General features: G+C 39.9%; 1 protein-coding gene across 1 annotated transcript in view; it reads right to left on the bottom strand.

Moving 5' to 3' along the window:
- Window positions 1-14366, bottom strand: part of LOC134345636 (calnexin-like) — a 55437-nt gene that overhangs the window by 20457 nt on the left and 20614 nt on the right. The window contains exon 6 of the mRNA XM_063046629.1: window positions 12529-12610. Coding sequence (XP_062902699.1) covers window positions 12529-12610 — 82 coding nt within the window. The remainder of the gene's footprint in view (window positions 1-12528; window positions 12611-14366) is intronic.

The following is a 14366-nucleotide window of genomic DNA, read 5'->3' as shown; positions in this document are numbered from 1 at the left end:
AAACCACAAGTCAGGTGTGTGCATGTAGAATCTTATTTCTCAGAAGTCAGATTTTCTTGAAAAGCATTGACATGTTATTATTATTAATGTGGAAATCCATAAAGAGCTTCCCAAAATTGTTAACTGTCATAAAATTCTAGAATGAATTCATCTTTACACACAAATCTTGTCCTTGGCCTCTCAAGAGTTAAAATTACAGTATCCATGTATGAATTCCCTATTAATGTTCTGTGACCATTTATTTACTGTTGAACAAATTTAAACCAAAGTGCTGCAAATACCCAAGAGATCAGGCATTACATGAAACACCAACTTAATGCTACAGGGTAAATGACCCTTTCTCCAGACGTTTTCAGACTTACTAAGTGTTTCTGCCATTTTGTGTTAGTAGCCTGGAAACTGAAAAAGATCCTCATCAATAAGTTATATTCTTAATATTCTTGATTTCATTTCTCACAAATAAAATTTCCTCTTCTTTACCATTTTTGATTTGGTATTAAACTTCCTCCTACCTCCTGAGTTCATTCCTTAAATTTAATTGAGGTACATCATTAGTTCCACCATCTATCAACATCCCTGATATGCTATTGCCCTTACTGCTACAGTTATTAACCTGTACTTCCCATGCCTTGTTACAGTTACACAATATAAAATGCAGATAGGCAATATGTGAAGTGTATCCAGGGAATCAGAATATAATCCTTAACCAGAACAAGATGATAGCTTAAGATCAGTAGAAATTGATCTTAGTCATCTATATTAGTAGACTGGGAGAAATTTGAAATGAGAACATCTACAGCTTTCTGCTTTGAGCTCAAGAGACAAAGGAAAAAAGAATTTTATTTCAAGAGTAAAAGCTATAAAAATTCTCCTAGTTGTAATGGTTAAATTCTTTAACCTTTAACAAATGCTACTGAAAAAACTCAGTTAATTACCACACTGGTGTTTGTGCATCTTTGTTACATACAGGCTGACTATTATAATTTTCCTATTTCTCAATAAGGATTATTTCAATTAGAAATGCTCCAAACAAGAGATCGTCTAAGATTGTGACAGAATTTAGTTTGAACATTTCCCCCTTATACTCCATTTTACTCAAATTAAAATTTATTATTAAGATAAATAAAAAGGGAAAGATGTTAACTTTTCATACTGATCTTCAAATAAACAAATCTTAAATCAACTGAGAAAAACAATTTACAAAAATATACAAATTCAGAGGGGAAGTTTGATCTGCTGGGCAAAGCACATTATTCTCTAATAATCATGCATGCCTGAGACTTCAGAGGTACTGAACCAGGATATTTTCCAAATTATTGGATTCACCCAATTAGTCTCCCAACAATTTTTTTTTTAAAAAGTAGTGCATGAGTATTATAATCAATCCCCCAGTGAATCCAGTAAGCTTAAGGGAGCATGGGACTCCAAAGAAGAGTAAGCTGGAATTGATACATGGATTTCTACTGCACTCTATTTTTGAGGAAATAAATAGAATCAAAGAAACTGTTTCATCGTGAGAATCCAGGCTGGTGTTAAGCTATGACCTCCATTGAGTTGCAGCTCAGAATTAGGTTTTAATTTGTTTGTTTTTTAGGCTGGCAAGGATGGTTTTGGGGACAGAGAGGGTAGGTAACGGTCAGATTAGGGTTTAGGAACAGGGACATGGGAGAATTAGAGGTCAGGCCGGAGTCTAAGTCTCCACTTTGCATGAGAAGACTAGTGATATAGATGTGGTACATCAAGGTCAGCACTGGAACTTAGATAATGTTCCAATGACCTTCTGTTCAAGACCTTGTGATTGGAGCCCCATTCTTGTCAAGTTGAGAGTTTGAGGCTTAGTGTTCAGTGATCAGCCTGTCTTGGGATCGATACAGAGGATCCAATTGGAAGGTTGGAAGGTGAGCCCCACTGGCTGGAGCAGAGTCTGCAAATATCTCCAGTCCACTGGGGAGGTTGAAACTCAAGTCTGTGTCCACGTAGGCTGGAAGCCTATCTTAGGGTTGAAGGACTGTGTGTGTGTGTGTGTGTGTGTGTGTGTGTGTGTGTGTGTGTGTGTGTGTGTGTGTGTGTGTGTGTGTGTGTGTGGTGTGTGTGTGTGGTGTGTGTGTGTGTGGTGTGTGTGTGGGTGAGAGGGAGGAATAGGGCTTGTTTTGTTGTTTCTCGTGTTGTGTTATTCTCCTGACGACTGCTGGTATGCTATGTTGCCGACATTTGTGGACTGCCCCTATCACACTCTCAGGGTTGTTGTTAGTTAACGCAAACAACGCATTTCACTCTATGTTTTGATGTACACATGACAAATAAACTTACAATGCCTATAAAAAGTATTCACCCCCTCTTCAAAATTTTCATGTTTTATTTTTTACAACATTGAATCACACTGGATTTCACTTGGCTTTTTTGACACTGATCAACAGAAAAAGATTTTCATGTCAAAGTGAAAACACATCCCTACAAAGTGATCTAAATTATTTACACATATAAAACAAAATAATTGATTGCAAAAGTATTCACCACCTTCAAGTCAGTATTTAGTAGATTGGTCCTTTAACAGCAATTACAACTTTTGAGTCTGTGTGGATAAGTCTCTAGCAGCTTTGCATGTCTGGACAGTGCAATTTTTCCCCCATTCTTCTTTACAAAACTGCTCAAGCTCTGTCAGATTGCATGGGGATTGTGAGTGAACAGCCCTTTTCAAGTCCACCAACAAATTCTCAATTGGATTGAGGTCTGGACTCTGACTTGGCCATTCCAGGACATTAACTTTGTTGCTTTTAAGCCATCCCTGTGTAGCTTTGGGTTTATGCTTGGGGTCATTGTCTTGCTGGAAAGCAAATCTTCTCCCAAGTCAGTTCTCTTGCAGACTGCACCAAGTTTTCCTCCAGGATGTCTCTACATTTTGCTGCATTCATTTTACCCTCTACCTTCACAAGCCTTCCAGGTACTGCTGCAGTGAAGCATCCACACAGCAAGATGCAGCCAGCACCATACTTCACGGCTGGGATGGTGTGTTTTTGATGATGCGTGGTGTTCGGCTTAAGACTGATTTATACTTGTGCGTACAGGCTACGCCGTAGCCTACGCTGTTGCGAGCATTTATACTTGTGCGTTGGTGTGTCTGTGTCGCCCTGCAATTCACCGTTAAAGCACTAGATGGCAGTGGGGTTTCTATGCCACTGTGTTGAGTTTCTTCCTGTACTTCAAACAACGGTGATTGAAACTGAGCGCATCATGTTGGAGTTGGAGCTAATAAATGTTGAACAAGAGTTTATTCTCTCTCAATTGTGAAATGGCAGAGAAAAAGCAACCGTAAATGCGATGCTACCAAGTGGACCAATCACAGTTGTTGCAGTCTGCATCGCTGCGATGCATAATTACATTTTGGAAGAGGTGCTCGTTAGGATATGGCATAGGGTTCAGTGTAGAGTACAGCGTAGGGTACACGGCTATGCCGTACCTAAGGCATACATTTAACGCCGAAGTATAAATTGGGCTTTATGCCGAACATAGTGTTTAGTCTGATGGCCAAAATGCTCTACATTGGTTTCATCAGACCATAGAACCTTCTTCCAACTGACTTCAGTCTCTCACATGCCTTCTAGCAAACTCTAGCTGAGATTTCATGAGTTAATTCTTCCCCCCCAACACAGAGTTTCACTTTGCTACTCTCTCACAAAGCTGCCACTAGCGAAGCACCCAGGCAACAGTATGTGCACTCTCTTCCATCTCAGCCACTGAAGCCTGTATCCAATTCCTGACCTGTGCTTTTCAATAACCTTTTCATGGAGTTGCTTGGAGTGTTCTTCTGTCTTCATGATGTGTTTCTGCCAGGATACTTACTCACCAGCAGTTGGAACTTCCCGATACAGGTGTATTTTTACTACAATCAATTGAAACACCTTGACTGTTCACAGGTTTCCAAAAACAGATCTCAATTTAATTATATGACTTCCGAAACCAACAAGCTGTACCAGTGATGATTTGGTGTGTCATATTAAGGGGTGGGGGGGGTGAATACTTATGCAATCAATTATTTTGTGTCTTACAAACGTATATTTGTAATTAATTTAGATCACTTTGTAGAGATCTGTTTTCAATTTGATAGGGAAGTGTCAAAAAAAGCCAAATTGAATCCACTGTGATTCAGTGTTGTAAACAATAAAACAGGAAAACATCCAAGGGGGTTGAATACTTTTTATAGGCACTGTAAATCTTGAAAAATAGAGGATGGAAAATGGGACTGGAAAGTGTCCTCTCAGCAGTAGAAACCTCTTAAACATCTATACTACTGGGATTGTATAAGGGGACTGGACATCTAGGAAAGTGATGGCCTGATGGTATGATATGTCACTTAGTATTAGCATGGTAGAAGGTAGCTCAACCAATAACAGGAGAACCTTTGAGACACAAAGCTCAAATTTAAGTCATTGTAACAATTTACAAGGCCCCATTACTAAACTATAAAGAACATCACTCACATCTCCCTAAAGGTCTGAAATTTTATATAACCATATAATAATTACAGCATGGAAACAGGCCATCTCGGCCCTTCTAGTCTGTGCCGAACTCTTACCCTATCCTATTCCCACCGACCTGCACTCAGCCCATAACCCTCCATTCCTTTCCTGTCCATATATCTATCCAATTTAACTTTAAATGACAACATAGAACCTGCCTCAACCACTTCTGCTGGAAGCTCATTCCACACAGCTACCACTCTCTAAGTAAAGAAGTTCCCCCTCATGTTACCCCTAAACTTTTGTCCTCTAATTCTCAACCCATGCCCTCTTGTTTGAATCTTCCCCACTCTCAATGGAAAAAGTCTAACCACGTCAACTCTATTAATCCCCCTCATAATTTTAAACACCTCTATCAAGTCTCCCCTCAACCTTCTACGCTCCAAAGAATAAAGACCTAACTTGTTCAACCTTTCTCTGTAACTTAGGAGACGAAACCCAGGCAACATTTTAGTAAACCCCTCTGTACTCTCTCAATTTTATTGACATCCTTCCTATAATTCGGTGACCAGAACTGTACACAATACTCCAGATTTGGCCTTACAAATGCCTTATACAAATTCAACATTACATCCGAACTCCTATACTCAATGCTTCGATTAATAAAGGCCAGCAAACCAAAAGCTTTCTTCACCACCCTATCCACATGAGATTCCATCTTCAGGGAACTATGCACCATTTTTCCTAGATCCCTCTGTTCTAAAGCATTCTTTAATGCCCTACCATTTACCTTCATGTCCTATTTTGATTAGTTCTACCAAAATGTAGCACCTCACATTTTTCAGCATTAAACTCCATCTGCCATCTTTCAGCCCATTTTTACAAAACCATTCTGGTGAATGGCCAGTATTCCTTAACAAGTTTCCAAACTGCAATTGTTCCTTCAGCTCACAAGCTTCACTTGGTTAACGTATCCTGATATTTTGCCAATTGCCTTTTGCAAGGTTAAATTAACAGCATCAACTACACTATCCTAGTTGATCTTTATTACCTCACATTGTTTAGTCAAATATAATTTGTCATTGCTAAGCCATGTTGTATCTTTTTTTAAGTTGATGTTTGCTTTCTTCCATTTGCTTTCAAAAGTTTTGTGGCCAATTACTACCAAGTTTATAAATTCTAAGTACTTAGAACAATATTTAAAATTCTCTGAACCTTTAGCACCACCCCTACATCAGGACTGAAAGACTTGTGATGAGCAAACTGGGAAGCAACCCACCTGGATCAAGGACAGAGCTATTTGAAGGTACTACTGTTAACACAAATTGATTCAATTGTCTTGCGTCTTCACATTGAGAAAAATAGAATTTTTTGATCTTTAACAGAAGTCTTTCCCAACTCAAATTTATAGAAACTTCTTCCAATACATCTTCATTATTTTACATCCCTAAATTGATCATAGTGCTCTTCTAAAAATTCCTTTTATTATTAATATTTCTGTAGAAAACTTTTGGATTTCTTTTCAAGTTTGCCAATAAACCATTTGCACATCCACTCTTTGTTGTACTCATTATCTTTATCATTTCTCCAATGCTTTGCTTGAAATGTTTAAGAGTTCAGAATCAGATTTATTATCACTGGCACGTGATGTGAAATTTGTTAACTTAGCAGCAGCAGTTCAATGCCATACATAATATAGAAGAGAAAAAAAAAGTAACTCAACTACAGTATGTATATTGAATAGATTTAAAAATAGAAATACTGTATATTAAAAGAAGTGAGGCAGCGTCCAAGGGTTCTATGTCCATTTAGGAATCCGATGGCAGAGGGGAAGAAGCTGTTCCTGAGTCGCCAAGTGTGTGCCTTCAGGCTTCTGTACCTCCTACCTGAGGGTAACAGTGAGAAAAGGGCATGCCCTGGGTGCTGGAGGTCCTTAATAATGAATGCTGCCTTTTTTGAGACACCACTCCCTGAAGATGTGCTAGGTACTTTGTAGGCTAGTACCCAAAATGGAGCTGACTAGATTTACAACCCGCTGTAGCTTCTTTCGGTCCTATGCAGTAGCCACCACCCCCCCCACCCCCACATACCAGACAGTGATGCAGCCTGTCAGAATACTCTCCACAATACATCTATAGAAGTTTTTGAGTGTATTTGTTCACATGTCATATCTCTTCAAACTCCTAATAGAGTATAGCCACTGCTGTGCCTTCTTTATAACCACATCGATATGTTGGGACCAGGTTAGATCCTCAGAGATCTTGACATCCAGGAACTTCAAACTGCTCACTCTCTCCACTTCTTAACCCTCTGTGAGGATTGGTATGTGTTCCTTCATCTTACCCTTCCTGAAGTTCACAATCGGCTCTTTCATCTTACTGACATTCAGTGCCAGATTGTTGCTGCAGCAGCATTCCACTAGTTGGCATATCTCACTCCTGTATGGCCTCTCGTCACTACCTGAGATCCTACCAACAATGGTTGTATCGTCAGCAAATTTATAGATGGTATTTGAGCTATGCCTAGCCACACAGTCTTGTGTATATATAGAGAGAAGTGGGCTAAGCACACACCCAAGGTGTGCCAGTGTTAATGGTCAGCGAAGAGGATATATTATCACCAATCCACACAGACTGTGATCTTCTGGTTAGGAAGTCAAGGATCCAATTGCAGAGGGAGGTATACAGGCCCAGGTTCTAAAACTTCTTAATCAGGATTGTGGAAATGATGGTATTAAATGCTGAGCTATAGTCAATGAGCAGCTTCCTGACATAGGTGTTTGTGTTGTCCAAGTGGTCTAAAGCCGTGTGGAGAGCCATTGAGATTGCATCTGCAGTTGACCTATTGTAGCGATAGGAAAATTGCATTATTTTTCTTAGGCCCTGGTATAATTGTTGCTTTTTGAAACAAGTGGGAACTTCTGCCTGTAGCAGTGAGAGGTTGAAAATGTCCTTGAAAACTCCTGCTAGTTGGTTGGCACAGGTTTTCAGAGCCTTACCACGTACTCCCATCTGGACCTTCCACCTTGCGAGGGTTCACTCTCTTTAAAGATAGTCTAACATCAGCCTCTGAGACAGAGATCACAAAGTCATCATTTGTAGCAGGGATTTGGGTTTTGCTTTGTAGGAAGTAATGTCTTGCAGACCCTGCCAGAGTTGCTGGGCATCTGATGTCGCCTCCAACCTCATTTGAAATTGTCTCTTCACCCTTGAAATAGCCCTCCGTAAATCATACCTGGTTTTCTGGTTCAGGCCTGGGTTGCCAGACTTGAAAGCCACAGACCTAGCCTTCAGCAGATGACGAATTCCCTGGTTCATCTGCGGCTTTTGGTTTGGGATGGTTCAGCAAGTCTTTATAGGCACACACTCATCCACACAGGTTTTAATGAAGTCGGTGACAACTGCAGCATACTCATCCAGGTTCGAAGATGAATCGCTGAATACAGTCCAGTCCACTGATTCAAAGCAGCCCTGTAGGCGCTCCTGTGCTTCCCTTGTTCATACCTCCTTGGTCCCCACTACTGGTGCTGCAGTCTTCAGTCTCTGCCTATACTCAGGGAGTATTAGTACAGCTGGGTGATCAGACTTCCCAAAGTGAGAGCGTGGAATAGCAAGTGATCTGTTGATGGCAATTGCTTAATGATTTATTTATTTATTTATTTTTAAAAGACTGGCCTGGCCTGGTTAAAATCTCCCAAAGCAATCGTGAAGGTATTGGGGTGCGCTGTTTTGTGCATGTTGATCCCCTTGCTTAGATCATCTAAAGTCTGATTGACATTGGCCTGAGGTGGAATACTGCTACCAAATTGACCCCGGAGAACTCCCGTGGTAGGTAAAAAGGACGGCACTTAACTTTTGTTATTAAATACTATATCTATCATCACACACCTTTAACTGAAAAAAGATCAATCATTAAATGTTGCAAGATTCTGACTGCAGTGTACCACTGTTCACAATTACATTATTTGTGCAAGCCAAATCTACCTGGTAAGGTCAACAGTAAAGAAAACAAACACAACTTGGATTGCCAGAATTAGCAGATCAGGTTGAACAAAACTAGGTAATATGAATACATTACCAAAGTCTAAATTTGAAAAATTACATGCTTTAATGACATCTTGGTGTAGAAATTCACTATGACTTTATTAGGAATCAATGTGAAAGAACAGTGTGTTTGTATCAGGCAGCTCAAAAGGACAGTGAATACCAAGATTAATATAGTATGTCTACTGTTCTATGCTATATTCCATCAAAGAGTAAACTTTGAAAGATTGAAGAATAGATGGGTATGGAGTAGTGACATAGAAGAGTTTAAGCCAATATAGATCAGCTCTTATCATATTCAATTATGCAACAGGCTTAAGGCTTACTCCAACTCCTATGAGTTCACTCTTCCTCTTTTCCAAGATTGTTTAATGACATTTCCAGTACACAAGTGTAAATGAGAATTAAATAATTGTTACTCCAGATCTGATGCAGCACAAAAAACACAAGAAAAAAACAGTAATAAAAAAACAATAAAAACAAGTACATAAAATAGGTTGTATACATAGATTTACAATATGTTTGTAAAGTGACGCAAGGCACAGGAGTGTATGTATACAAGGAAACTCTGGCAGGAAATAAGTAGTAGTGTGTGGGAAGTGTGGAGGAGGGGGTTAATGGATGGAGGTGTTGATCGTTTGTTGCTTGTGGAAAGTAACCTGTTTGAATCTGGTGGTCCCAGCGTGGATGCTATGGTGCCTCCTCCCTGATGGGAGAGGGAGGAACAGTCCTTAAGCAGGGTGGGTGAGATTCTTTCATATTATTGGTCCTTTTCTGGCACCTTTCTGTATACATGTCCTTGATGGTAGGTAGGCCGGTGCTGGTGATGCTTGGGCAGTTTTGACTACCCACTGTAAAGCCTTCCTGTCTGCTGTAGTTCAGTTCCATACTCTACAGTGATGCAGCTTGTTAGGATACTCTCTACTGTGCATCTGTAGAATGATGAGAGTATAGATGTACACAATTCAGCTCTCTTCAGCCTCCTCAGAAAGTAGAGCCATTGGTGAGCTTTCCTGATCATGTAGAATGTCCTCTAGCACCATGAGAGGTTGAGTGAGATGTGCACTCCCAGGAGTTGAAACCATTCGTAGCTTTCATGGCTGTACCACCGATGTAAAGAGGGATGTGAGTTCTCCTAAAGTTGATAACCATATAACCATCTCCTTTGTCCTGTTGACATTGAGGAAGAGGTTATTTGGCTGGCACCAGGCTTCAAGTTCTTCCACATTCTCTCTGTAGACTGTCTCATCGATCAGGCGATGAGCCCCACCAATGTCGTATTGTCAGCGAACTTAAAATGTGATTACTGAGGTGCTTGGCCGTGCACTTATGCATGAATGGAGTGTACAGTAATGGGCTCAGCACACAGCCCGGTAGGGGTCACCAGTGCTGAGGATGGGGAGGGAGGAGCAATTGTGAATCCTAACTATGAGAACTATTGGTTAGGAAGTCCAACTGGGTGTTGGACTTCCAGTCAAACAGAAGAGGAGGAAATCGTAAACAAGAAAGTCTGCAGGTGCTGGGAATCCAATCATACACACATAAAATGCTGGAGGAACTCAGCAGGTCAGGCAGCATCTATGGAAATGAATAAACAGTCAATGTTCCAAGCAGAGACCCTTCTTCACCAATAATGTTGAATGCCAAACTGAAATCCAGAAACAGGATTCTGACACAAATGTCCTTGTTTTCTAGGTGTGTGAGGGCCAGGTACATGACAGATACAATGATATCCGTCGTAAGTGGTTCTGTCTGTAAGCTGAGTGTCCAATGTGGCAGAAATGGAGTTGTTGATATGTGCCATTACTAGCCATTCAGAGTACTACATGATGATTGGCATCAGTACCACCAAGTGGTAGTCATTTAATTCCGAAGATGTTTAGCACTTTGGCACAGGGATGATAGTGGCTGATTTGAAGCATGTGGGGTCAGTTATTCAAGCTGCTGTGTTAAAGCTGTCCAAGAAATGTCAGTGAGCTGATGTGCACACCCCCGAACACTGGGCCCAGGATGTTGTCTAGCTGCCTTATGGGGGCGGTTTGACACTGCAGAGTCCTTCTTTCGTCTGCCACTTCTACAAACAGTGCCTGCTCACCTGGCAGAGGAGTGGCTTATGTACATGCCTCAAAAAAAATGCACTAAAGGAGAGAGCGAGAGTAAAAGCTGGTACAGCTGATTCTGTTTTTCCTTGTGAAATCAATAATGTCCCTGATGCCCAGCCACATATGCTGGGGATCATCATCGGAGAGATCTTCCTATATTTATTTATTTTTGAGCGTAGGCGTTCATTGTTCCCTGATGCCTTAGATGAAGCTTCTCTTGGCTGCTCTGTTTGAAAGCAATATCCTGGGCTTTTAGTAGGGAGCACACCTCAACAGATTTGAAAGCAACATTCTGGGCTTTTAGTAGGGAGCACACCTCAACAGAAGCTCTTGCTTCACGCTTGGATTGTGAGATGACAGCTCTGGAGGCATCCACATCGTCTACACACTTACTCATGTAGCCAGTGACAGATGAGGTATATTCCTTAAGGTCTTTGTCTTCTGTTTGTAGTGGCCTCCTTGAACATCTGCCAGTTAGTCCATTCAAAACCGTATTGAAGTATAGAGATTGCCTCATTAGGTCATACAGTAATGGTCCTCGTGACTGGTTTCTCCATTTTCAGTAGCAGTCGGTATGCTGGGATTAATATTATGGAGGTATGGCCGCTCAGACCACAAGGAGTTTGTGTCTGCAAGGAACAGGGTCCTTCTGTAGAGTTGGAACACTTGAGTTAGGCATGGTCTTGTTTAGCCACATTTTGGTGAGAACTAGAATGCAGCAGTTTCTCATCTCTCTGAGCATTCATTCTCAGTCTCACTGTACTGAACTTCTAACTACAACCTATAAATCACTTTGTATTCCAGAGGGCATCATTTGAAATTTTGATCATTCTCTGTAATTAAACAGTGTTCCAATGATTTTGAAGTGACTTGTGTCCACATTCATATTCTAACCACTTAGTAATACCCAAGCAAATCATGCACTAGCTTGGAAAATCAAATTTTTTTTATTATTTACATATACTATTAGTTTGTACAAATTCACCAAAATATATAATAAAAAAAGGTGTTTTCCCTGTGGCCAATACCAAACATGGCACTGCCAAAAAAAAAAGAAAATTCTGACTTGCCTCCAGTCTCAAGAAGTGGACATAACGGCTCAACTTAATCTGGCTTGTTGTGTTAAATGACAAGAAGGGTGGATTTAGAGCCAAGCATGTTTGTGACATGTATATTGTTCAAAGGGTGGTAGATTTTCTTCATTAAAAACAGCACAAGTAACAATACAAAAGCATCCTGATTATTTTACTGTAACAAAGGTTAATTTGTTAAAATGAGTAAATTTTCAAATCAATATGGCAGGGTTCTAATTTGTATTTTTGGATCAAAGCAATACTCCAATATTGTTACATTTTTGGAAAATTGGTGAAGCCAGACCGGCAAATTTTTCTGGACTACTGGATGTTACTTCTATTAATACCAAAACCACTTTTAATTCGTTGTTTTTAAAATGTTACATGGTAGCATTACAAATTCAGTGATCCCGTCGGGTTTCTGAGAAGCAAAGGAAGAGGACCCTGATGAATTTAAGAAACACAGGAAATATCACACAGTGAGTCAGATTATCACTGGTTGACATTTCCTGTGGTCCTTAAACTTGACCATAGACCAGTTGCATTGGTTCTTGAACTCAACCATAGCCCAGTTTCATTGGAATTGCTAAACATTTGAATTATGCTTGGATTAATCTCAGCCCCTGAGAGACAGAACTTTCAAAAAAAAAAATCAATAAGCTTCAGCTCATCATTGAATAGCTGTCCCAATTGGGGGGGAGGAGGGGGGAGTTGAAAGGAATGGATTTGTCTCAGCTCTGATACTTCCCATCACTGCAATTTAAATATATTCAGGAAAGGCAGTTGTGAATCACTAATAACTCCCCTTTAAGAAAATGGGGGGAAAAAAGTCATTCACTTATTTGTTACTTACTAGCTTCAGGTTCTCAGTATGAGAAAGCAACTTTAAATAAGCACCACCACATTCGATACCATTTTGAAAGTTCACTTCATATCTGAAAAAGAATTTCAGGCATAATTCGTCAAGTCCTTGATATCGCAAAGGGAACTGATTCAGAATAGGTACTTTGCACTTTCTGAACCAGAAAACTCTGACCCACTGATAGGTATTTAGAAATATTTCGTTCTACAGCAAACATAAAAACATAAAACTACAGGTTACATAAATGAGGTAAATTTGCTCTTTTTATCTGTTCATTTTATTTAAGCCCCAAATGTTACATTTTACTTGATTGTGCCTATTTTACAGTATATTTCCCTCTTTTGAATAGTTTCAGCCATGAGCTATGCACCTACATTTACGTTAACAGATCCTTTGATGTTTTACCAATAATTTTTTTTAAATTTCAAGCCACAGCACAGTAACAGGCCTTTCCAACATAATGAGCCCAAGCTACCCAATTGTATCCATTCGACCAAATAACCTGCAGGTCTTTGGAATGTAGGAGAAAACTGGAGCACCCAGAGGAAACCCACACGGTGTCTGGGAGAATGGACAAACTCCTTATAAACAGCAGCTGAATTGAATCTGGGTAGTTAATAGCATTATGCTGTCTACTAAGCCGCTGTGCCACCACCACCACCCCCCCAACTTTGAACAAAATTACTCGAGCCATAGAACTGATTAAACTTAACAAAATAAAAGTGTAATGCTTGATGGCCAGATATTGGTGAGAAGCATGAAGATTGCTTGCCAGTTCTGTGATGGTAGCCATTATCAAATATTTTTCTGTAAAGAGTCTAGAGTAGAAGACAGATTATAATAAAACCATTTTCATTTCACAGCATCAGAGTTAAAAACCACAAATTCCAATCCTTAGTGAGAAGCAGAACCAATACCTTAAAAATTATATAAAAGAAACAACTGGAGATATTTAAAGGCACATTGCAAGAAACTAGACAATGGATTTCAACAAATTTTAGATAGAACACTTACAGAATTCTTTACAATTAGATTACCAGTATCCAGCTTCCCTTTTTGTAATTTCACATCATTCTGGTCCTCCTATTTGCATAAATAATCCTTCTTTCTTCATCTGTCACATTATCCAACTTCATTTTGCATAGCATGTTATTCACTACTGCAATTGTTCTCTAGTTTTCTTCTCCCCTTCTCTGCATTTTAAAGCTCCTTTTACACCAACTTTTCTTTATTCTGATGACAGCCTACTGATCAAGATAAACACTACATTTCCCCCCCTCACAAATACTACAAAAGTTGTTGAATATTACAAGAACAAAAAGTTTTGAGTTTCAGCTCATTAAACACAATACCACAAGACAAAAGAGCAGAATTAGGCCATCTGGCCCATCGAGTTTGCTTTGCCATTCAATAATGGCTGATTTATTATCCCTCTCAACTCCATTCTTCTGCCTTCTCCCATAACCTTTGATACTGATCCTAATCAAGGACCTACAAATCTTCATTTTAAATATACCCAATGACTTGGTCTCCACAACCGCCTGTAGCGATGAATTCCACAGATTCACCACCCTCTGGCTAAAGAAATTCCTCCTCGTCTGTCTTAAAGGGACATCCTTCTGTTCTGAGAATATGCCCGCTGGTCCTAGACTCCCCCACTGTACGGAACATTCTCTCCATGACCACTCCATCTAGGCCTTTCAGTACTTGATGGGTTTCAATGAGATCCCCCTCCTTCATTCTTCTAAACTCCAGTGAGTACAGGCCCAGAGACATTAAACACTCCTAATATGTTAACTCTTTCATTCTCAGGATCATTCCAAAGAACA

This window comes from Mobula hypostoma, chromosome 4, assembly GCF_963921235.1.
Source record: "Mobula hypostoma chromosome 4, sMobHyp1.1, whole genome shotgun sequence".
NCBI classification, from domain to species: Eukaryota; Metazoa; Chordata; class Chondrichthyes; order Myliobatiformes; family Myliobatidae; genus Mobula; species Mobula hypostoma.
This window is presented reverse-complemented; position numbering and strand designations above follow the sequence as displayed.